The sequence below is a fragment of the Simochromis diagramma genome, unplaced genomic scaffold (assembly GCF_900408965.1).
Source record: "Simochromis diagramma unplaced genomic scaffold, fSimDia1.1 OVJJ01000307.1, whole genome shotgun sequence".
NCBI classification, from domain to species: domain Eukaryota; kingdom Metazoa; phylum Chordata; class Actinopteri; order Cichliformes; family Cichlidae; genus Simochromis; species Simochromis diagramma.
The window spans coordinates 387648-411420 of NW_024386786.1; the positions used below are offsets into that span (position 1 = coordinate 387648).

At 39.2% G+C, this 23773-nt stretch overlaps 3 protein-coding genes across 7 annotated transcripts in view; 2 read left to right on the plus strand and 1 right to left on the minus strand.

Moving 5' to 3' along the window:
- Nucleotides 1-10306: 10306 nt before the first annotated feature.
- tmem238a (transmembrane protein 238a) lies at nucleotides 10307-14056 on the minus strand. Of its 4 annotated transcripts, none has more exons than XM_040022977.1 (4): nucleotides 13923-14029; nucleotides 12334-12358; nucleotides 11832-11989; nucleotides 10307-10728 (listed from the first exon to the last, which is right to left on the minus strand). In XM_040022977.1, exons 3-4 carry the CDS (start codon nucleotides 11980-11982, stop codon nucleotides 10559-10561), a joined length of 321 nt encoding a protein of 106 aa, XP_039878911.1. In that variant the 5' UTR covers nucleotides 11983-11989; nucleotides 12334-12358; nucleotides 13923-14029; the 3' UTR covers nucleotides 10307-10558. The 4 variants fall into 4 exon arrangements, with proteins under 4 accessions (XP_039878911.1, XP_039878910.1, XP_039878909.1 ...); XM_040022976.1 differs by having other exon boundaries at nucleotides 12334-12355; nucleotides 13923-14028; XM_040022975.1 differs by lacking the exon at nucleotides 12334-12358 and having other exon boundaries at nucleotides 13923-14056.
- A 307-nt stretch (nucleotides 14057-14363) lies between these two features.
- ccdc106b (coiled-coil domain containing 106b) lies at nucleotides 14364-18937 on the plus strand. 2 transcript variants are annotated; one of them, XM_040022980.1, is made up of 8 exons: nucleotides 14364-14601; nucleotides 14946-14980; nucleotides 15994-16170; nucleotides 16591-16782; nucleotides 16862-16999; nucleotides 17103-17318; nucleotides 17659-17819; nucleotides 18069-18937. In XM_040022980.1, exons 3-8 carry the CDS (start codon nucleotides 16002-16004, stop codon nucleotides 18222-18224), a joined length of 1032 nt encoding a protein of 343 aa, XP_039878914.1. In that variant the 5' UTR covers nucleotides 14364-14601; nucleotides 14946-14980; nucleotides 15994-16001; the 3' UTR covers nucleotides 18225-18937. The 2 variants fall into 2 exon arrangements, with proteins under 2 accessions (XP_039878914.1, XP_039878913.1); XM_040022979.1 differs by lacking the exon at nucleotides 14946-14980.
- Nucleotides 18938-21213: 2276 nt separating this feature from the next.
- cnot3b (CCR4-NOT transcription complex, subunit 3b) overlaps nucleotides 21214-23773 on the plus strand; it is a 42208-nt gene continuing 39648 nt past the window's right edge. Inside the window, exon 1 of the mRNA XM_040022981.1 lies at nucleotides 21214-21371. The gene's annotated coding sequence lies outside the window, so the exon portion shown is untranslated. The remainder of the gene's footprint in view (nucleotides 21372-23773) is intronic.

A 23773-nucleotide genomic window follows, 5' to 3' on the forward strand; every position in this document is an offset into this window, starting at 1 on the left:
AAATGAACATATATATTTTAAGTATGCAAAAAAAAACAAAGCCTCTGTTATTCTGGTGTGAGATTTTTATCCTTTATTATTAATCAAGCTGCTGAAGTAATTCAATTTATGTTTTAGTAATCCTATTTAATTTAATTTTGAATTATCATTGTCTGTATAAAAGCTTAATTATTACAACTGCTGTAAAATATTATTCCTTAAAAGTAACAGGAAAGGCTTGTTTCTATCTTCAGCCTACAGAGCAAATCAAGTCAGCTGACTGATCTAGGCGCTGAAGCATTGCAAGCGCACTGCAGGGTTTGTCTGCTGTAAAAATAAACCCGATCAAGTGAAGTGACAAAGTTAAAGGAAGCTGTTTCCAAATCTACCTTGGACCTTTAGGCGGGCCAAGGTTTAGCAGTTTAAATCCAGTTGGCAGGCAGCAGGTGGAGGATATATCTGCTGCATTCAGCGGGGGATTTAAATACACTTAAAGTGAGTGTTGACTGATCCACCATCTGCTCCACTGTCAACCAGTCTACACAGAAACCCATCAACAGAGTGCACTGAACCAACCAAAGTCTCTATCAATACAGAAAAGCATGATGGGAAAGCAACTGTCTGAACCCCACTGAAAGGTCACAACCTGTGTGACACTCCACACTTTTAATTTTGTGCGTCTAGATTTTTCTTTTATCTTGTCTAATATTTGTACTGCCCACACAGTCATGCATAAGTGATAAGAATTACAAAAGTCACATCATTTACAGTTACATCATTTTATAAACTCAATCTCTGAAACAAACTAGGAGGGCAAAGGGAATGCATTCTGTCTTTCAGTGCATTCAAACACTCCATCTCACTTCCTACTTTGGCTCATAATGATGAGTGGTGACAGTGCTAACGTCCAAGCTACCATGCTAATGCTAGACCCCAGTTACAGAGGCCTAAAGACTGTCAACAACCATCTGCAAGCAGTTACTAGTAAGGAAAAAAGTGTATTCTTCAATTTGTTGGAACGGTTGCTGGAGATGCATGGCAGTTGGTGGGTGAAACTGGTTGCAAAGCAGTATATTGTGCTGTACTACACCAAAACCTTGTTTTGCGTTTGCTTTAATTGCTCATGAATCACCTAGGCTGCCCATAGTTTGTATGGAAGATTCCAACTTCTCTGCAAACAACCAGACAAACTGAGGTAGTGAAGAGGTAGTGAAACCTGAAAGGTGGAAATGTTCACCTTCAAAGTAAAAGGTGCACTTTTGAAACATGTTGAATGTGAATATTCTCATATTCTCATTTTCAGTTTTTGTCACACTTTTTCAACTTTGACTACCACTCGGTGAGTATTTGGCAAGTGTTTGCAGACAAGCTGGTGTCTTTGAGGCAATATACAAGTATATTAAGGAATCACATAGAGCTATTCGGTAGAGCACCCTCTTTGCAACCAGTTTCACCTAGCGACAGCCAGCAATCACTACCCAACCACTGGAACCCCGATGGGTCTCTGAGTGTGTGTGACTAAGACTTCATAAAGAATTGTGTTCAATGAAAGGGCCCTTTACTCTATTCAGTGTTTTTGCATTGCATTCTTATCTCAGAAATTCAATTACTGGTTAGAGTTAGCACCACATCTACTTCGTTAGGTTTACAAAGACATTAACCCTGCAACCCTGAAAATATGGATACCAAGTGTACAACGTACTAACTGTACAGCATCCTTGTTGGCTTTTAATGCCCATTGGTCTGCTTAAATGGTATTCATGAAGCAGCATGAGGTGAATTTCTGCCGTGGTTATGGAGAAGTTTCAGAAATGAGCTGCTTTCATACTTTTTATATAAAAATTATTAATTACTTTAATATTTTTACTCATTTATTTAGCCAAAAAGCTCTGACTGTTTTAGGTCCTACAATGACTTATTTTAAGTGAGTACAAGCTGATTCATAGTCTAAACTCAAAAAGTGAACTCTGTTATATAATCATCATCAACAACAACAGCAGCTGTGATGTTGACTTGTTGATGGCGATGGGTCTGTTCTACCTGATTAAGATGACATAAGTAGCTACCTGCAGAAATCCTCTCCACCCACTGCTTTTCTGTCAGGCGGAGCTGTGCTGATTTTCTAATGCAGGACAAATTTAGAGCCACATACCGTAAGCTCTCCCTTGGCAAACAGCTGATGTCTCTTCTATAGAAGTAAAACATCTTAAATCCTGTGGTGACGTGCTGAGGCCTAACTTCATCATCCCGCCCTCCTCTTGGCATCATTAACCACAGCTCCACGGATCATTTGGATTTTACCACTGGACACATGGCAGAGCCAGAGAGGATGAAGAAGACATGCAATGTCAGCTTTCAAGAATAAATAACTTCCTGCAGCAACAACAACAAAAAAAAAACCAACCTCTGAACTTGTTCAGATTTAGTCTGACTCGAATAGCGCTGGAATAAAAAACAGCTAATGCAGGCTAATGTTAGCTAGCTATAGTTAGCAAGCTAAAATCACTACGAGTTCTATAAAATGTATTACTGTTTCAGTATATTTTAGCATGCCACAGATAAATATTTCACAGTTTTTTAGAAAGTGAAAACAAGAAATGACACCTTGGTGATATTATCCCTTATATTCGACCGATTTGAAAGTTTGACTGACCTAAGATTCCACGACTTTGTTTACAAATAGGATTTCAGCACACAAATTAAATTGTATTAGTCTCCATACAGTGTATTTTATTCAACATTTGTACCCTCTTTGTGTTTCCAGTCCAAAATGACCAGTCATTAGAAACGAATGGGGGAGACAACTTATACATACATACGGACACACAGAAGCATGCATGCATGTGCACACACACACACACCAACCACTATCGGAACCTTTGCCCAGTCAATCCTCTCCTCCATAGGAACAGCTCGTGCGTTGGCAGTTCTCACGAACAGCTGCAACATTGTTTCAATTGCACTGAGCGTTTCTTGTAGCTTTGGTGTATGATGCTTTTTTGATGCCTTGCTCACAAGTCACTGTGTGGCATGACCAAGGCAGGTCAATATACTCTAAGTGTTACTCTTTATGACATATTTGATCACTACACTTGTGAGGAGGAAAGAGAATCTGACTTTTTCAGGCCTCTATGTCACTTCAGATTTGATATGTTGTTACTGGTGATTCGCTTTGACAACATGATCCAAAACCAGGCCGTCATCAACAAGACAAGCTGACATGATGAGCGAGGTTTAGGACAAGTGTGTGGAGCGCCGGCCACTCATCACTGTCTTAAGTCCAAACATCAGAGTGGCTTTTGGGAGATGCTGGCCTTTTATTTGTTTCTTGCTAATGGGCACAACCAATTTTCAGACTAGCATAGCTTTCATTGATTTTGTCTCTCTTTTAAAAATGGAATATTATCAGTAAGCACATTAGCATTTAAACCCCAAAGATACTTGTAAATGAGGAGAATATAATTTTCTTTACCCTAAAAACATTCATGGCCAAGATAACTAATGCACAGCTGTCTTTTTGAAGCCCACCATGACTTTGGTCAAGACGTTCAAGTATTCAGCACATTCTCCCTTTAAACATACTGATGCTTTATCAGCTTTCTTTTTTTCCACTTTAACCACTCATGTATCGTCATCTTCCAATATGCCTGCTGCTATATGATTTTACAAGAATACCAACTAACAAAGCTCCACAAAGGTGGCAGGCAGGGTAATGAGTTCCATAAAGAGACAAACACTTTCCAACCACAGAACAAGAATTTAAGTCTGGGACAGCTAAATTTTACACTTTTATACTAGTTTTTGATTTTGGGGGGAATTTGCTCTGTTGGTATCCTGATAATGCATGAACCACTGATTTAAAGGAGGAAAACATTTTTGATTTGGATTTTGTTTTGTTTTGGATTTGTTTCTATTTTTATTAGAGAAATTACAGCAGCTGTTTAGTTCCCTTTTGCAATTCTTCTCTCACGGAAGGTAACGATTACCTGTGACTACTATATTTTTCATTCTTCTGGGTTTCTGGCCTTTCAACACATATTTTAGACCCCCCCCCTTTTTTGTTAATTCTTGCTTTATTGACCTCATTCTCAATCATCTTGCCTTTTTTAAGAACAAGGATATTCCCGTCGGGATTTATTGGATTAGCTGTTTTTGTCCCTTGGTTCTTGGGACAAGCCTTTCCCTGTCACTGTCTCACCTTTAACCTACAAGATTGGGTTCTAAGAAAGGGAATCCTTTGATTGTAAGGAGGAGGGGATTAAGATGGACCAACAGAAGGAGAGCCTGAGAGAAGCGGTGCATGTGGTGATGTTAGGCAGCGTAAGGAGGATTTGGCAGCAATGCAAAGCAGACAGAGAGTTAATAAAGGGAATGGAAAATCTAGGGTTACCTGAACATAGCTGAGAGGTTTTAACAAAGCTCTTTGGCTTGACGTTGGGGAATCTGTTCTTAGAAAAAGAATATTTAATCTAGACATCCTAATTGATATCATGGCGTCAGTGTGGATACTAGTCGAAGGAGGTAAGGGAGGTCAGATGAACAGTCGGCCAAATGACTGAGGATATGGACCGAGTGAGGAGGCGGGGCTAATGCAGGACTTTGTGCAGTTACTTTAGACTGGGTGAAGCAAATGTAATGTTGACTGTTAGCATACAGCTATCACATAAATTGAGCAGCATTATAAAAAAATAAATGCGAGTTTTTTGGTTTATTTATAATTGTAAAAGCATCTATTCCCTTTAGTTCAGCCAAACGTCTTGTTTTATTGTCTTTCTAAAATTGATCCATGTCATTGGATTGTTTGGTCTGTTGGTCAGCTACTTGTTGATCCAAAATAGAGCTGTATAAAAAGATACATTCAAAAAAGCTCTGTTATTCCCACTAGCATGTAAAAAGTGCTGTGTGCCACTCTAACCATGTTCATTAAAAGGATAAAGTATTGATTTGGTCTTAGCACATAGGACCAAATAGAGTTCCAAGTCACTTGGAAATGAAACTGCGATTTAATCTGTTGTTAATATAGAAAAATATTATGGCAAAAAAAAAATCCAAAAAACTAAACTAAACCTACAATGCAATCACACTACTTTAATGTGTTCGGTGCCATAATAAACTACCTACATTCTTACTGTTTCCATAGTAAGTAAGGGGGTAAGTGGCAGCCAGATAATTAGGTCCATTTGATTCACTGATCATAAGCAATTGTAAGAATTTCTATTTTTTATTTTTATTTTTTAAAGGTTTGGTGGTTTGCAGGTCTGAAGCATTTGTGTGTATTCACGTAAAGCCAAGGAGAAAATACAAAAGTACCAATTTCAAGTCTGCAATTGTTGCTGCCCATCAATATAGGAAGGGCTATTTCACCATTTCCAAACAAGCTGAAGTCCAAAACATTCAAAGCAGTTCCCAAGGAGTGGCTGTCCCAGCAAGGCAGGCAGGGCATGCTCAGAGAAACAGCAAAATAAATATGAGTTCTACGTGTCAGACTGTCCAGGCCTCAGTTAACATGGTTTATGTTAGATGTTTGGCCATAATGCACAGAACTATATTTATTTTCCAGCAGTTGCTGGATCAGTCCACCAGGAACCGATCCACAGCTACCGAGACTAGTGACTGGGACGTGGAACGTCAACTCTCTGGTGGGAAGCAGCTAGTGCGTGAGGTTGAGAGATACATCAACACATGGCTTGGGCTCAGAAACCTAGGCAGCAGGCTTTGGTGGGTATGTTAGTATCCCTCAGCTTGCTGCCTCTGTGTTGGAGTTTTTTCTGGAGCAGATGGAGGAGGTGGCCAGGGAGAGGGAGGTCTGGGCTTCTCTACTTAGGCTGCTGCCCCTGCAACCCAGCTCCAGATAAGAGACAGAAAATGGATGGATGGATGGATGGATGTTCAGCAGCTAAAGCTTACCAGGTTATGACTCAGGGCAATCATCACAAGTGCAGCAGCCAATCTGCAACACAATGGCTGAAGCAAACTCAAAGTGCTCCGTGCACACACACACACACACACACACTAATAGACGTATTACTGTAGATTGTTGCCGTTTTAATGACTGTCAGACAACAAAATATCCCACAACATCCTCCATAAAGTCTTGTCTGACTCTAAAAAATCATGCTTCATGGTTACTTGCTATTGCTACAGCACTGACAGAGAAAAGGTAGTGAGAACAAGACCAGTGAAAACATCCTCGCTGCGTCATGATCCAATTATTAGCTACATAATCACTGTCTGCAGGGAATGCTGTCCTCACACAGAGAAACCAGTAAGGTTATTCAGGATAGGAGACTGAGAGTGGAGTGAGTTTACTGACCATGCTGAGCTGTAGAGGAACACTGATGTCGAGCTGCGAACTTTCGATGTTCATAATTGCTATTGTAGCAGATGACCTGAAGGCCAGCTCTGATTTCAAACGATAAGTGTGTCAGGTTAAAGTGGAGTCAAACAGTTTTCAAGATGTAGTCCAAATTTAATTCACTTGATTTACCACCTAGGAGGGGCTTAGCATGTAGCCTAAGGTCAACCCAGGCCAAGCTGGCAAATTTCCTAAGAAAACATGTCAGACTCAATCTAAAACAGATCATTTATTAGATAGTCTTAACAGAACCCGGCTGGAGCTGGATCCTAATAACCTTAATAAAGAGAAGAATCAGATTTCTTTATTTTAGAATGGATTTCTTGGATATAACTGAGGTAGATTTTGTGAAAACTAGGTTTTATAATTAAATATAATTCTAAATAATAAAGTCTCACCTTCCTTTTAAAATGTATTTATTTTAATTTTGGGAATGAGTTATTTTTTGTACAAACAAAATGTGAATTTAACTGGCGTCAGTAACCAACTCTTTAGCGCTGTCTGGGTTTCCAACATCCATCCATCCATTTTCTTCCGCTTATCACGGGCGCAGCAGCCCAAGCAGAGAAACCCAGACCTCCCTCTCCCCAGCCACCTCCTCCAGCTTATCCGGGGGAACACCAAAGCGTTCCCAGGCCAGCCGACAGATATCCAGGGTGTCCTGGGTCTGCCCCGGGGCCTCCTTCCGGTGGGACAAGTCCGGAAAACCTCACCCAGGAGGTGCCCAGGAGGCATCCTTGTCAGATACCCGAACCACCTCAACTGGCTCCTTTCGATGTGGAGGAGCAGCGGCTCTACTCTGAGCCCCTCCCGAACGGCCGAACTTCCAGCCACCTTTTGGAGGAAGCCCATTTCCGCCGCTTGTATTCGCGATCTCGTTCTTTCGGTCACTACCCACAGCTCGTGACCATAGGTGAGGGTAGGGGCGTAGATCGACCGGTAAATTGAGAGCTTCGCTTTTACACTCAGCTCTCTCTTCACCACAACAGACCGGTACAGCGTCCACATCACTGCAGCTGCTGCACCAATTCGTCTGTCGATCTCCGGCTCCTTTCTCCTATCACTCGTGAACAAGACCCCAAGATACTTAAACACCTTTCCAACACTGAAGTGCAAATATCTGCAGTTCCTCCAATGTCCACTTGAGGCTGGCACACAAAATGAGTCGACCCCTGTGTTAAAATGCCCAACTTTACAGAATCAAAACGCATGGATACCTTCTATGGATAGTTTGTCCATTTATAAAAACTGTATGGATGGAGACATCCACCTGCATCTGGAGTTCGAGCTGTGTTGTAGGTGGGCCAGCACAAACAGCTGTAGCCAGTAGGTGTCACTTCTACTATCTGGAGTCACTGAACTGGACTTTTCCATCATGTTTCTGTTGTTTGGATCATGGATAGGATTATCTGACAAATGGCAACCCTGCAAGCAAAAGTTAGTTGGGGCAGCATCATCATCTACTAGTCTCTTACATCTGTTTAATGTTTTAAACTTAAAGATTAAAGTAATGTTACCTGTAGAGTCAATTTGATCAAGCTTGCTAGCATTAGCTGATAATTTAGCACTCCACCCCCAAAAAAATAATTAAAAAAAAATAGGATTGACACCACATGGAGCTTTTTAAAATCCCATGGGACCAAATTATCTTATGCAAACACAAGAAAAAGATTTAAAAAAATACTTTCTTCAGCTTGGCATGTAGGAAACAAGCTTTCACGTTTGTAAATTGTTGAGTTTCTTTTTATTATTATCTACAATTTGAACTATTTCTGTGATTGCTCTGGTTTTAAATATCTAAATGTGACATCCACCTTCTAAGAAAGTACTGACTAGTAATTGGTCAGTCACTGGCCTGTCTGTCTGCTGCTCTACAGGCTCCGTAATTGATCTAATCACTTGCTACTGGGACTGCAGCCAGTGAGTAATCTATTATTTGCGCAGACACGTCTGCCATTTTCTGCAGCAAGGTTAGAGGTGAGCCAGATAAGGAATCAAGCTTCAGAATCAGTTCCTGTCTTTAGTTTCTCCTTTGCTTTTTATGGGGGCTGCTGTAATTGTGAGCTTAGGTGGAGTTCATTCCTCAGCTTGGGCCAAGCTGCACGGCAGGTAAAGAAGATTTTGGTCTCCGGATTGAAAGCTGATTTTAGGGTTGTACTCAAGGTCCTGGTTATAATGTATATTTTGTGACAGGTTTGGGGGCTGGGTGATGGTACATACCACAGTAATATTACTCACATATTGAATTGTGAAACATTGCCAAACGCTGCACTAGAATTGGATTCATTATTAGGCATATTCCACTCAGTAGCTTTAGTGCTGCTGTGTTCTTTACTGAATGTTTGCTGATGTTGGAATTCCCACTTTCCACCAGCAGAGGCCAGTAAAGGTAAAGTAATTCTCTCCCATGCACTCTTATACATACTCATAGTAACTGATTCCTGAAGATGGAAATCTAGATGTAATGAAAGAAGAACAGTAGCTGTACTGTATTTTTTAATAAAGCAGTGGAAATTATATAGTTTATGTTGATGAGATATCATACAATATTGATCATTGAACATTTAGATCAAACCCATTCTAGCTACTATCTTAATGATCTGTTAATGTTTCGATGGAGGATGTTAAGGTTAACTAAAACACTGAAACTGAAAAGGCCAGAAATCACTCCTGTAAAGGTCGCAGTTCACTGTGCCGTCCTGAGGTGCAGGTTAAAGCTCTAACATGGATAAAAAGCTCCTGGTTTTTTGGTTTTTTTGACCAAAGCTAAACTGATGAAAAGTAGAAAACTTTTTGGTAGTAAGATGCTCAGTTCAAGAGCCTGCAAGTCTGATGGCATGAAGGTTCATTAATGCCTATACAATCGGCAGCTTGCAGCACTATGAATGCTGAAAGGTATATTCAAGTTTTAGAGCAGCATGTGGCTGAAAGTTAAACTGGCCTGCCTGGAGTTCAGACCTTTCATCAACTAAAAAATAAACATCTGGATCATCATGAAAAGTACAACAAAGAATGATTGCTGAGCAGCTCCATCAGATAACAGTGGGATAACATTCCTCTCCCAAACACCGAGAAAGAAGACAGGAAGCTCCACGGCAGTAAACATGACCATGTCCCATTAAATTCAAGATTACTTTATTTTGTTCTTATAATTCTCAGTTTAACCATTTCATTTGTTTATATGTGTTTTACTGTGTATAAATATATATTGGTTACATGATCTGGAAATGACTGCAAAAATAAAACTTTAGAAACTCTTGGTTTGATTTTTTTCTAATTCTAAATTAAAAATTCTGAATGATTTAACTTACAAGTTACTCCCATAAGCTTCTTATACTATAAAGGCTGTAGATGGAAATTGTTGTTTCTAAGTCCCACAGCTCACCAGTAGAGGGCAGTAGAGAGCCTTTATTGTATGTATGATTATGACACAGGGGAGGTCAAAACCTCACTGAAACACCACTGAGTAAAATGCTTAATAGATATTATAATATTTTATATATATTACAATGTGGTATGATTTTCGATATTTCTGTGCGTTGTCAGAATGCTCTGTTGTTCTTTGTTTTACTACTTTCCTGTCTGTAACCTCATTACAACTTTATGTCCTCTTCATTATGTTGTCCAACTGAAAAGTAATTTTAATTACAAACAGTTCTAACATATGCAGAGGTTTATATGCATATTAGTCTTGTATTGTTCGCTATATATGTAAATCCATGAATAAATACAATAGTGAATTCTAACAGCTGTTATATTGTAACATAAATAAAATGGCATTAATAGGACATTTAATGACATAATGCACGCAGTACCTGTCCTGATATTGCCCACTGTTGTGTCTCTATTGACAGATTGCTGTATTAATATTAACATGACATTTATTTTTGTTGCATTTTTAGTTTCAAACAAAATATTTAAGTCACTTTTAAATAAACCTGATAATCAAATAAAACAAAAAACATATTTTCATAATTATATAAAGAGCTTTTTTTTTATTGAAATCCAATGAGACACCACTGCCCTGTTAAACAACAGTCAGATGATATATATAAAAAAGAAGAATACTGGTCATAATAAGGCAAACGCTTCAGCTTTGTAACACTCTGAAATCTTTTGGAGAGGTCTGTAACACTTTCACACACAAACAGTTTGATTCAGCATCTGTTTTTCATTAACACTGAACACCATCAAAAGGCTTTTAAAATGAAAGGGACTTGCTGCTCAGCTGCGGTATCTGTGCGAGCGTATCTTGCGGCTGAGGGTTCGGGCGATGCGGTCGACGGCGTAGCTGATGTGTCCCTGCTTCTTGTCATCTGCAAGTGACGGGCCCTCGATGTTTCCGCTGTACCACAACACCCATCCGGCCAGAGACACGAGTAAAAACAGGGCTCCTGAGCGGAGGACACAGATTCATCATTTTTTTATTACTAGGTCATAGAAATTCATCTAAACAGAACAATTACAACGCCAGCCCATTTAATGATCTAGTTTTGAGAAAGAAGCAAAGATTATCTCCTTAATAAAAATAATAAAAAAAGATGTAGAGCACGTGTCGTTTTAAGACTTTTTCTGTAATAGTTGATTTCCACCCACAAGTTTTCTCATGTTTTTGTGTAACATTTTATCTCCTCGTCTATTTTGTTGCAGTTCTATCATAAAGGTCACTCTACTCCTTTCTTGTGCTCTGTACTTCTACTGCACAGTAAAAGTTCAAATGCTGTTTCATATTTGTAGAGTCTGGCATTTGTTTGACTTTGTTGCAGTTTAGCCTTTGATATTGTCTGATATTCCACATAACTGATATTTACATAGTTTGCACGGTTAAGACCACCTGGACAAAAATCACAAATCACCAGGAAATGGTAATTACATCATTGGTGTCATAGATGCAGTTGGCTGGCACATTTTGACGGATGCATGAATGGATGAGTGGATATTGCAGCCCAGCTTCCAGCCAGGAAAGAATCTGCAAATAAACTTTGCAGTTATTCTGAAAACAGCTGACTCGACTATTTTCACTGCCGTGAGAAATCTGCTTTTGAAGCTCCATCACTTTGAGATTTGGCTCAGAGAATCACATTTTGTCTGTTCCCTGAAGGTAAATGGAGACATGGCAGTCTCTCTCCCACCTCTCTTGAAATTGTCTGCCTCCAGCATCAGCTCCCTGTTTGGCACCATTGTCAGAGTACTAGCTTTTTAGCTAGCGGGTGCAGAGGAGGTGTGTGTGTGTGTGTGTGTGTGTGTGTGTGTTGGTGTACAGCTACAAATATGCAGACAGCTATTTACTGAGTACCTGAAGTTATAATAACTTTTGCAGAGAGCTAATTTTGATGCTTTAAAGTTCACAGAGATGTGCAAAATTCCTTCCTCTGCTTGTGAATTAATGTATATGCTGGTATGACTGTGAGTTTATATTAATTCACGCTCCAGTTGACTCGTCACTTCTGTTTAATGTCAACCCACTTCTGTTTTTGATTAAGCCACACAAGCATACCAGAGTAGACCAACACGTCTCCAAGGTCCCTGTCTTGGATCTTCAGATTGGCGAAGACCCCCACCAGCAGAGCGGCTCCACCCACTACATCCATAAACACGGCAAACGCCAGAGCCAGTTTACAGTGGGACAACCCAGTATATTCGCCCATTATTGAGCTGGGAGGGAGGAGGAGAGGAAAGACTGTTACAATCTGACAGAACCACAGGTGAACTAAACCCGCTACAGGATCACTGATGCTTCCACGTGTACTAGTGGAAGAATGATTCACGTTAACACTGACAAAATTAAACATATCAAATGTTTAAATTAAATATTGTAAATACACAGAATTCAGACATTTACATTCTGATCAGAGTTTAGATTAAAGCTAAATACATGGGACAGAGGCCTAGAATCTGAAATGTCAAAAGAAGGAGGGACTGCTTTCCTGATTTGGTCTCTGAAATAAATTTATGATCCTGGTCTATGAGAAGCTGTAAATACAATATCAGTCTCCTACCTGCAAAACTGGCCTCCAAAACCTGCTGACAAAGATGACACATTCAAATATTTTAGGGATTTTGAGCATCAGTGATTCTGTGTTAAACTGAACACCACTCCTGAGCGTTCTTAATCATAGAGTACCAGATAATGGTACCAGATAATATGAAGGCTCTAGCTCAAGTGGTTAACTAGATAATTATATTTTAAGATAGCCTTCCAAAGATGATTTCCTAAAAGACAAAACAAAACTGTTTTCCTTCATTAGAAAGCTAGGGACAGTAGGGACCTGAAACTACTAGAACAGTGTCTTTCAGGCAGAAAGACAACACTAGCTGCAATATAATAATGTACCACAGAACCAGAAGCAGTAGGTTATACATGATTCGTGACTGAGTCTGCTTTAAAAACTGTCTCAGTTTAGTTTTAAGATGATCCCTGTTAGGGGCAGTTTAAGTTCTGGAGGTAAGAAGATCCACGTCTCCGATGACAACCTGCAGCTTCCATAGATGCTCCATGTTACTGAACCAAAAGCCTTAAGAGGAACCACGAGGTTACTGTGTTAGTCAGTGATTGTGTGAGCATCTGCAAAGTAATCTAAGATCGGCAAATGTAATAAAATACAAAACTTTACATGTTTAATTTCTTAAGACTATGGAAACAGTGTAACGTTATCAGCTTCTTATCCCAAATTTGAATTGCCTGCTCATCATAAGAGGGTTGATTTATGTGAAAGCTGCCTGTGTGAGACCCTTATAAGACTATACCAAACATATCAAATCAAACCAAAATTTATTGATATAGCACATATTAAAAACAATAAAGTTAACCATAGTGCTTCACAGTCAGTAACGCAGACGCACAGCTGCATTTTGAACTAACTGAAGCCGGTAAAGAGTACACTGTACACAAAGGAGTACGGAGTCACTGTGTTTGACAGGAGGATTCAATCTTTTTGCAAGCGGTCAACTAGACCCAGAGCTGTTTCTGCCTGGTTTGTAACAGGAGAACATAACAATGTTCTCCTGTTCTCCAATGACTCACGAACCACGGTTTTGTAAAGCTAAAAAAAGTAATAGTGCTGTTGTTGTTTTTAAGTTACAGTCCTATGAGCAAAAATCTTGCTAATAAATAAATAATACATCATACCTATTAAAATATAAGCTCTAATTAATAAATTAAGAGTTGCACATTTAAAGAGGTTACTTTCCAAAACAAAAGCCAGAAAAGCATCCGGGTATCAGACAGAACATCTGCGTGAACTCATACAGGTGGACTCAGGCAAACAAAACAGTAAATCATGCCTGGATTTGCGCTTACGAATAATTTTTAAAGAATCAGATTTACCTGGTGTATGGTTTTTGGCTTCAAAGACATTTCCAAAGTAAATTTTACAAATTGATCCATAAAAATTACGTTCGTCTTCTGTGTTCAACGCTAAATCCGTAAAATCTGTATTTGATGTCGTTCATTAATTTTCACGGTTTTTTCTTTACTTTGGAGAGGACCTACCAGCAGTGCGGAGAGTTTATTTTAGTGGTTAGGTCAGCCGGATTATGAACTAAAGTTAATTTAAAGACTTTCTTTCACACATAAACTTTGACTCACGTGCTGCTGTTGTCCGTTAAGTTATAAAAAACAACGCCTCCGTAGACGGGTTTGTTCTCTCCACCGTGTTCTTCACTTCCGGCTTGATCTGCGCTCTTACTCACCTGCAGCCACCACGCCCTTCTGGTGACACGTTTCCGGTCCGGATTTCACCCTCTTCTTCTTTTTCTTTTCCTTTGCTTCCTGGCATTTTACAGCTTCATAAACGCAAAGAAATTTATTTTTAAAACGCACTTTTTATTGTTATAGTTTCACTGTATTTATTTAATGTGAGTGTTTTTATTGATTAATAAAGAATAATAAGGGTCCCTTTTAACACTTTTTTAGATATTTCTTTTAATTTGAATGGAAATCTTTTAGGGGGTAAAAAAAAAAAAAAAAAAAAAAAAAACACCGCCCCTCTGCGCATGTGTGAAACAACTAAATCTGCGCGCAGTACACCTGTTCCCGCCAGTATAATCAGGTAATTGCCACCGGGAGTGTGCGAGGCGGGCTGTAGGGCCGCAGGTGTGGCTGGTTTCAGGTCATATTACTGAAGTATAACTGCGCACAGAACTACTGGAGACAAATAATAACAGGTTTATCCAAACACGCGGTTTATTACCGCTCTGTAGCTGCTGCCCGGCAGACCTCTCAGCCATGAATCCTTCCACCAGCAGAGAGGATGCAAGCCCACCAGGTAACAACATGCGGCCCATCCACTTGCCCACAGCAGGCGTACGAGCGCCAGGAGTCAGACATTTAAACTTTTACACCTTCTCCAAACGCACTCGTTCTTTTTCTTCCCTGCACATGTTAAAAGAATGAAAAGTGGACTCGCCTTTAGCTTTAATGCAGCTAAAACCTGATCACAAACATTCCTGAGAAGCAGTGCTGGCTGCCCTTTTGTGTCCTGACATCACTTTTAACTTTTAAATACACGGTTCTTGTTTGTTTGCTAGTTTTCTGTAATGACTGTTTTATTGATGCTCTGCTCCCTTCTTTTCATTTCACTCTTTGGGCTTTCACGCCGTTTTTCTAAAGCGTAAGCGGGCTACCAGGCTATGCGAGTAACCTCGGTGAGTTGTTGGTTTATTAACCTTAACAAGCGACTGATAAGCAGTAATTAATCTGCATTCGTCAACCATAAGAGTCTCTTTTTAAAACGTAAACTTTCGCTTCGTTAATTTGTTTCATATAAATATATATATATATATATATATATATATATATATATATATATATATATATATATATATATATATATATATATATATATACATTATGTCTTTGAATTTGGGTAGGACGTTAAGCTAGTAAAGCTAAAGGGAAAAGGTATGGGTTTATCAATTACAGCAAAATTCTGTCACTGCTACTTATTTTTGTATTATGCTTTGACTCGGGATTTTGAAAAACTGAATTTATTAATCTCTATAAAAATGACTTTTTAATTGAGAGCATTTCCTAAATAAGGCACAACCTTTGGGGATGAGCAAGAGAAAATAAAGTTGTGGCTGAACGTTGAAACCACAGAATTATTACTAATGTGGCCCAATAATAACAATAATTGTGTGTGTGTGTGTGTGTATGTATGTATGTATGTATGTATGTATGTATGTATGTATGTGTATATATATATATATATATATATATATATATATATATATATATATATATATATACATATACATATACATACACATATACACACACACACACACACACACACACACACACACACACACACACACATATATATATATATATACCTGTACGTTCAAAGACATGTAGTCAATCGTGTTTGGTTAATTGGTGATTCTAAATTGGCCATAGGTGTGAATTTGAGTGTCTGTGTCAGACAGCTAAATTAATAAAATAAGCACTAAGGCCTCAGTGTGAACTTAGTGTTTGTGTATGAAACAATAGATGGTAGACAGAGAGACACACTCTTGTTGTGTGGAATATCACCTGACATATTAAAATGTTCATACTGATAATATTTATTAAAGGCAAGATGGAAACATTTTTCACAGACTTCAGGTTTATTAGTTACTATTTTTGAGTTTTTTCCTCTTTTCTTTTTTTATGTCAGAGCACTACATGCCCCAGTCATCATTAGCAGCTGCAGCATCATCTTCATCAGCAGCAGCAGGAGGAGGAGGAGGAGGAGGTTTATATCTAAATGCCTACGAGGTCTCCTTTCCCCTGGAGGAGAATATAGAACGACCTCCTCCCTATCACCTGAACCAAGGCCAGCAGATGATGGATGGTATGTCACTGAAAATGTTTGTAATTCTCAAACAGTTGATGCTTTTGTTAAATTCTTTGACCAAAAACTAGAAAGAACAGCTTCAATCACATCCCGATTGTTTGATTTTAAACACATGGTGCTGGTTTATAGAAGCAAAACTACAAACATGTCACTGTCCAAAAAAATTTCGACAAAACATGTATTTTTTGACACTTGTTTAAATCTCTGCTAGCTTGGTCAGAATTTTTTGGCTTCCTGGTATAATACGTATTCATAAACTGTGAACTTGAGATATATATATATATATATATATATATATATATATATATATATATATATATATATATATATATATATATATATATATATATATATATATATATATTAAAAAAATAATAATTCTTTCCCGTCTCTTCCCTCGTCTTCCTCCTCCTGCAGAGCCAGTGGTGCAGGAGCCTCCTCACTCTCAGTTCAGCACCTTCATCCTGATCTCTAACCTGCGCGCTCACCTCTACGTCACTCTGGAGAAGAACGCCTGGCTGCAGAAGCGCATCGAGGAGCTCGAGGAGGAACGCAACTTCCTGCGATGCCAGCTGGACCGCTTCATCGTCAGCATGAGGAGTCCTGAGGGTCAGGCTCGTTGAGTCTCACCCCATTTAAAGTTTTCAGAAATAAAAAAGCATTTGATTTTGTGTTTTCCCAATTATAGAGTGGAGCGGGGATGCCCAGCGTGGTGTGAAGATCCAGCCTGCCAGCTCTCCTTCCCCTCCGTCCCCCATGACCACCAGGTCCGGGATGACCCTCAAACGCATCCAGGGATCAGGATCTCGGAGCCGCCGCAACGCTGGTGAGGAAGATGCTGACACACATAAATGAATATGTTCTAAATGCTTAACTTTAAAGTAGAGAAGTCTTTTTGTCATGTTTTTGTTTTGTTGGGGTTTTTGTAGCTGTAACCAAGCAGGAGTTTCACGTGGAAGAAGACAAATACTACACCGAGGACGAGTATGTGGAGGAAGAAGAAGAAGAGGAGGAAGAGGAGGAAGATGTGGACTCTTCAGTAGAGAAGGGGATTAAGAAGAAGGGCAGAGGGCGGGTCAGTGGAGAGCCAAGAATGAAGATGAGGAGGGTCTTCAGGATCACACACGGGAGGGAACGACAGAGAGGTGAGAGTCATGTGACAGAAGACATGATGTAATATAACTATAATTCACATGAATCCTGTTTTTGTTCTGATGTGAAAAGTTTAAAAAACAAAAGTCGTGTTAAAATCCAGAACTCTGTTTTTAATCCCAAAAACATTCTTATCCAAACTCCCCCATGTTGTCAAATATACATAATATGGGCTCGACTTGCATTTCTAACCCCAGCTAAGAAGTCGTTATTAGAAACTCATCATTCTGAATCAGCAGGAAACAAAAACGCTACAACAACACTGTGCTGGAGCCTCAGCTTCCTGTCTATGACACACTTACTTCACTCAGCATTTTATGTTCCTTCCATCAGTTAAAGACCCAGACGGGGTTTTGATCCGTTACAAGAAGATCCTGTCCACCTACCAGCGGGTGAGGAGCATGTCCAGAGCCTTCCAGATCCATGGAGTCGACCGAAACACCATGGCCTCCACCTCCCCCATCGCCGAGCTGCTGCTGGTGGCTCCAGAGAAGGTGAGGACTCCTCTGATTTCCTGTTTTATTGAGCTGTTCTTTCAACTAAGTTTATCACACTTTCCAAGTAAAGCGCTTAGACTCAAGGGGACGTTTCCATTAAAGTTTCTAGTGTTGAAATAATTCTTTGCATGTAGGATTCTCTAAAAATAAGAAAACTTGATAGGAATAACTGCATAGAACTTCTGTTTGCATATTATAAAACTGAAATTATTTTAGAATCCGTGAACAGTCCAACATTTCCTGCAGGTGTCAGAAGTCGGAGAGTTTGAGGCGTCGAAGGAGAAGCTGTTGGATTACGCCCGGAGGTGCTACAAGACGATGGATGACGAGACGCACGCCAAAGTCCAGACCATGAAGAAGACTCACAAGCTGCTGCCCATCTCCTACAGGTTCAGAAACTGAGAGCGGAGCGAGGCGGCCAGCAGGACCAGCTGGTGGGAGCTTTCTGCACTTTGTTCTCATTTTTCTTAAAGTCAGAATATATAATAGGATGTGAGAAGATTAAATGCCAAATTACAGGGCATATTCTGATTTATTTATTTATTTATTTTCATTGAACTGCTTTATTTATGTTTTTGTTTGTTTTTCCTTGTGCAGCTATTACAATTGAGAGTAGTTTTTTACTCCTCTGAGCTATGACAGTGTTTCACACTGAAGACTGAAGTACTTGTTTTTTGGGGGGGTTTTTTGTTGTTGGTTTTTTTTTTTTTGCTTTACCCTAAAAATTAACTGAAGAATTAAAAAGAGAGAGTGCATATGTTGTTAATTATAATAACTCATCTCTGAGGTATTATAATTTTCTTGAGGGAACTGTTTGATTCATCAGTACCTGCAGATATTTTATAGAGCAGGTTTAAGAGACAGAAGTTCGAGTAAATGTGCCTCAAATTTTTGTTATATAAGAGAGAAATATTTATTATCTTTATTTTTGGCTTAGTGTTTGATTTTTCCTTTTGCACTGAAATGATGTACATGGATTTTTGATGTTTCATTAAAAAAACTTTATTCATTGATGTGTTTCATACAAAAGTTGTTTAAGTTAAATGTGAAAGTAATAACTGTGATGTGAATTTTTTTTCTTTTTTCAATTCTGATAACATAAGATGTAAAATACAATACTGTACAATAGATTAAATAACCTTAAATGTATTAATGTATTGTTTTCCTGACTCTGACTCATTTGATGTAATGAGGCTGACAAAGTGACAACGTGCTGAGCTCAGGGTTTACAAACAAAGTCATTAAGAGCTAAAGAAATCAAATTAGACTTAAATGTTTTGCTAAAAAGATGTTATCTAAAAAAAGAAAAATTAGACTTGCAGACTCTAGCGCCCTCCAGTGGAAGAATTTGGCGAATTAGTTCATTAATAAAGAGAAATTGTTATTAGGGATCAATGGGATCCAAAACATTTAATATTGATCCGGGCTCAAAACAAAAATCTTTTCCCAGTTTTTTTTTTCATGTACATCTAAATGTATATATTACATATGGGTTTATTATAGGTCTATTTTATGCTCCACATCATTTGGGATTTGCTTGTAATTTTATTTATTTTATTTTTTCACTAATCTAATGATGAAACTGATCTCACAGCCCGTTGTTCACCAGTGGGCTAGTTTCAGTCATTGTGCAAACTGAAGAAGGCCTTTTCTTTTTTCTTTTTTTTTCAAAATGACGCCTCTGACTTTCTAAATAGAGGGACCGTAACTGCGTGTGTATAAGCGTGTAAAACCTGAAGATAGTCAGATTAACAGTATTTTTGTTTCTATCTGCCATTCTGCAATTCATCTCATGTAAACAATAACGTGGAGCACAGCATGACGTGAAAAAAGGCACATACCTTTGACGTTACGTAACGAACTCTGTATTCCTCGTCCACACGTAAACGCAAAAAAGGAGTTTTTAAAAAAATATCAGTTTTCGTTGATTCCAAACGCCGTTTACGTGTGGACGAAACAGCTGCGTTTTCAAAAATACCCGTGTAGGTGTGGACGTAGCGTAAAAGATTTAGTAGTTTATTTTAATACTACCTGTAATTTATTGCAGATTAGGCTACTTGTATTTGCTTAATTGTTTGCAAAATGTTTGAGGTGTGAAATAAACCGCAATGGAGCAAAATATGGGTGCGTGTGGTTGGAGGATGTGTTCGTGCGTGCGTGTGTGTGTTTTACATTTTTCTTGTAAAACAAAGGGGGGCCTAGCAAAAAAGTTTGGGAACCACTGCACTGATCTATGAGCCATTCAAGCATAAAAAGGCACCAAACTCAAGAAATAGTTCAGTTTTGTCTACACGCAAAGATCCCATTTTAAATTGTGTCTTAGACACTTTGTAACTTGCACCCTGTTGCAAAAACACACAATTTGTTCCCATTTCTTTACTTGAATCCTTCCAAAATGACAGCAAACATCCAGCAAAGACCTGAGAGATGCATCTGACTCTTCAGTTATATCTACTGTTCACTAAAGAAATGGTCTCAGTGGAAAATGGCTGTCAGGAAGCCATTCTTAGCAAAGGAGGGGGGAAAAAGGCTGAGGTATGCCAAATTACACAATAACTCAAATGCACATTAAAGGCAACTGGTCTAAAGTAGTGCTGAATCCAATTTTGAAGGTTTGGCTACAATTTGTTATCAATATTTGCAGGAGTACATGGGAGGTCACAGGAGAGTTGTGGCTATGGGCATCTGTACAACATGGTGGAAGCTCTGTGATGGTTTGGAGCTTCATTTCAGCTGGTTTGTTGGAGATCCTATGAAAACAGGTGATATTGTAATAACTGTGAAAGCAGCTGGGAACAGCTTCATTTTCAGCATGACAGCATGGCTCAAGACTTTTGCACAGTACTGTATGTAATAATGCCATTCATTAAATTGTTATTTGCAATATGCAAAGAGGTCTCAGTTTTTTGACTAAGCATTGACTAAGCATTGAATTATGCAAAATATTCAAACTTGTACCCACTACAATAAACAGCTTGTATACGTTTATATTTATGTATTTATCTATTTATTTGTAGAGTCACATGTATATTATAAACTACTCTTTTAGTTTTTAGCAGAAAAACAACATTATGATAAACGTTTACTGTCATGGCGTTCAAAATAGAAAAATATAAAATAAATGACAACCGCACAAACTTCATTTCCCACAAGACATTGCGGCACACAGGGGGTGCGTTTAGTGTCTGAGGGGGCGGGGGGAGGTCGTAAACTCAGTTTACCCTTTAACCTTTCTGAGCGGGCCAATCAGAGCGGGAGCTACGCTGGAAGTAGTAAAACCAGCCTGTTTGGACTGACAACCGGTTTCACCGAATAGAAGCGCGGGAGCCGCCTTCGGTGCCCAATCACAGTCGAGCTAGGCGGAACTCTTGTCCAACAGGGCATCGGAGGAGGAGGTGTTCCTGGTAGCCATCTTGGATGTGCGGAGTGATTGTTTAGCGAGAAGAATTGACATTTTTTTTTAAAGGAAATAACCCTTCGTGGTGAATCGCTGAAGATTTAGCGGAGTGTGGCGACTGAGGAAAGCACTCGCACCTCGGAAAAATCCAGGTAAAGTGACGGTCGAGCCAGAAGTGATGAATTTGTGTGCCTTCCCCCTATTTTCTCTCTCCCCCCTCTCCAAATTGTGTCTCCCACATCAAATAGCGCAGCCAGTGGGAAGCTGCAGCTCTCGGTACTGCCAACAACTTCAAGTGTGCGCGTTTGCATTAGAGTCGGAACTTCCTCTGCCGAGCCGCGGTGTGTAACGCGAAGTTGAGTTTGTTTTGAAGTGTATGTGCTGGGCTGGAGCTGCTCTCAGAGTAATGATGCCCGCATTGTTTGTAAACATCCCGGGCTAACAAATACTACTCCCTCGGTGCACAAACGCCACCTGGGTGTCTGCTCAAAGCCTCTCAAAGAGCAGCCCGGCTGTCAGACACGGTCATAAAAGGCTAGGCGTCCTCTGTTGGTCCAAACTTAGTTCAGTGTGGACAGGAAGGGGCTGTCTCCAGATGTGTGCAGATGTGTGTAAAACTAATGCTGGAGCTTATTTGACAGTGTTTCTTTATTGTCGGTTCAAGGTTCAAGGTTCTTTATTTGTCTTTATTTGTAGTTCTGTTATTCAGACTAGGACTCAGTTACTAAACAGTGAGGCTCTTTTAAGTCGGAGTCCAGGTTTCCCGCAAAAGTTTTGATCCCAGAAACCAAGTAGAGGACAAAGAGTTAGCAAATAAGCACACACAGCTGGGAGTTTAGTTAGCTAAGGTGGTTTAATGTGAGATTACCTTTGGCAAGCAAAGTTCAACAGCACCACAAAGGCTTCAATCACCTATTAATCCCAAACCCTGAAAGTTGAACTTCCTACATAACTTGTCATCACAGAAATAGAATACAATTTTATTTATGCTGCACCTTTTAAAAAACACAGTTTACAGAATGCTTTGGCAGACATACAGAAGTGGAATGATCAAAGTGTAGATTAAACTAAAAATAGGCAGCATACATAATAAACAAAACAAGGGAAAGCTGATAACCAGAAGACAAAGTCACAAATCACACAAGTGTTTTTTAACTTGTTTTTTGGCCATTTCATAGGCAATAATGTACTTTACGCGGGGGGGGGGGGTCTCTTTTTGAGGGGGTAGCAAAATTTGTCTTATGCAGGAAAACCCTGGCTTTGCATGCCGGAGTCACCTGGAGTCCTTTTTTAAAATTTTTGTTTATACACTGACAAGCGTTTGGCAGTTTCTCAAAGAGGTTTTATCCACCTCCAATGGAAATTCCCTTCTTCCAGTGCTGCAACAAAATGATTTTATTTTTTAACCGCTTGGTTCATTTGTTTTGCAGCTGGTAAAGCATATCACACATTTTTTGTTTTTAAATCAGTGGTTCAAATAAGGTACTGTGTGTACCAGTCATGCTTAAAGCTAAAGGCCTTCTTCACATAAAATGGCCTTTGGGTCCACACATGGATAATAAAACCTCTGGAGAAATACTTTTTTTCCACTCTGGAAGTTTATCGGGATGTAAAAGGTGATGACAGTGCCGTTTGTTTTTTTTCTTGGCATTTACCTCTATGTGCCTTGTATCACTCAGCGTCTAAACTCAAAAACTAAAGGTGTGCAAATCTCTGACAGTCTCACTTTAGCCACAGGACAGGAACATAAAATAAAATTGTATAGGACATGTGCTCCATGCCTTGAATGAGTGAACAATGATGAAACAAAGTGTGGCCTTTGTGAATCCATAGATTTCTCCCTTGTAACTAGGGATCAGTACATCTGTAGTAAACCTATGCTGCAGAGACCTCTATAACCTATATGTGCACCTACTTAGAAACATAATTACATATCATGTTGACACAGCCCACAGCTACTGTAATTGGCCTGTTCAGTACCTTGGACTCCTCCTTTGCATTTCAGCTACTTTTGTGTTGCAGTTTTTAAATAAATCGGCGAGATTATAATAATCATAGCCTCAATGTAAGGACTCTCAGATGTCAGCAGTTTCAAGAGGGAGGGATGTGAGGGAATGTACAAAGAAGTTGAAAAAGTTGAGGGTCAAATATGTTTGCCTGTAGAAAAAAAAAAACATCACAAAAGTCCCAGCATTCTTTTCTATCAAGGCTGGCACTGCATCTAAAATACCAGGACACAACCACAAGGTAATTAACGTGTAATGCACCACACACAAGCATGAATGCCTGCAGGCGCGTCAGCATAGGTTATGTTATAGGCTGTCATTGCAGAAGGTTAAAACAGCTGTAAGAAGTCTTCTATCATCATGTGGTAACCATAGACAGCCATCTTTAAAAACATTTTACAAGCGCTATATAAATACAGGCCATTTATCATTACCATGTTTTTTTTTACATTTTCCAGATATCCAAATATTGACTGCAAAGTTTTTATGTTTTGTACTGCAAATGTAATAATGTACCAAATACTGGTGGTCAGTCTTGGTTGTTAATT

Bases quoted from the DNA above. Each gene is read 5' to 3' on its own strand.
- tmem238a (XM_040022975.1), bottom strand. From the start codon at position 11,982: ATGGGCGAATATACTGGGTTGTCCCACTGTAAACTGGCTCTGGCGTTT. The intron at 10,729-11,831 runs GTATGCTTGTGT...TCCTCCGCTCAG, and splicing joins AGACGTGTTGGTCTACTCTG to GAGCCCTGTTTTTACTCGTG.
- ccdc106b (XM_040022979.1), top strand. From the start codon at position 14,562: ATGAATCCTTCCACCAGCAGAGAGGATGCAAGCCCACCAG. The intron at 14,602-15,993 runs GTAACAACATGC...TTTTTATGTCAG, and splicing joins AGAGGATGCAAGCCCACCAG to AGCACTACATGCCCCAGTCA. The intron at 17,319-17,658 runs GTGAGAGTCATG...TCCTTCCATCAG, and splicing joins CGGGAGGGAACGACAGAGAG to TTAAAGACCCAGACGGGGTT.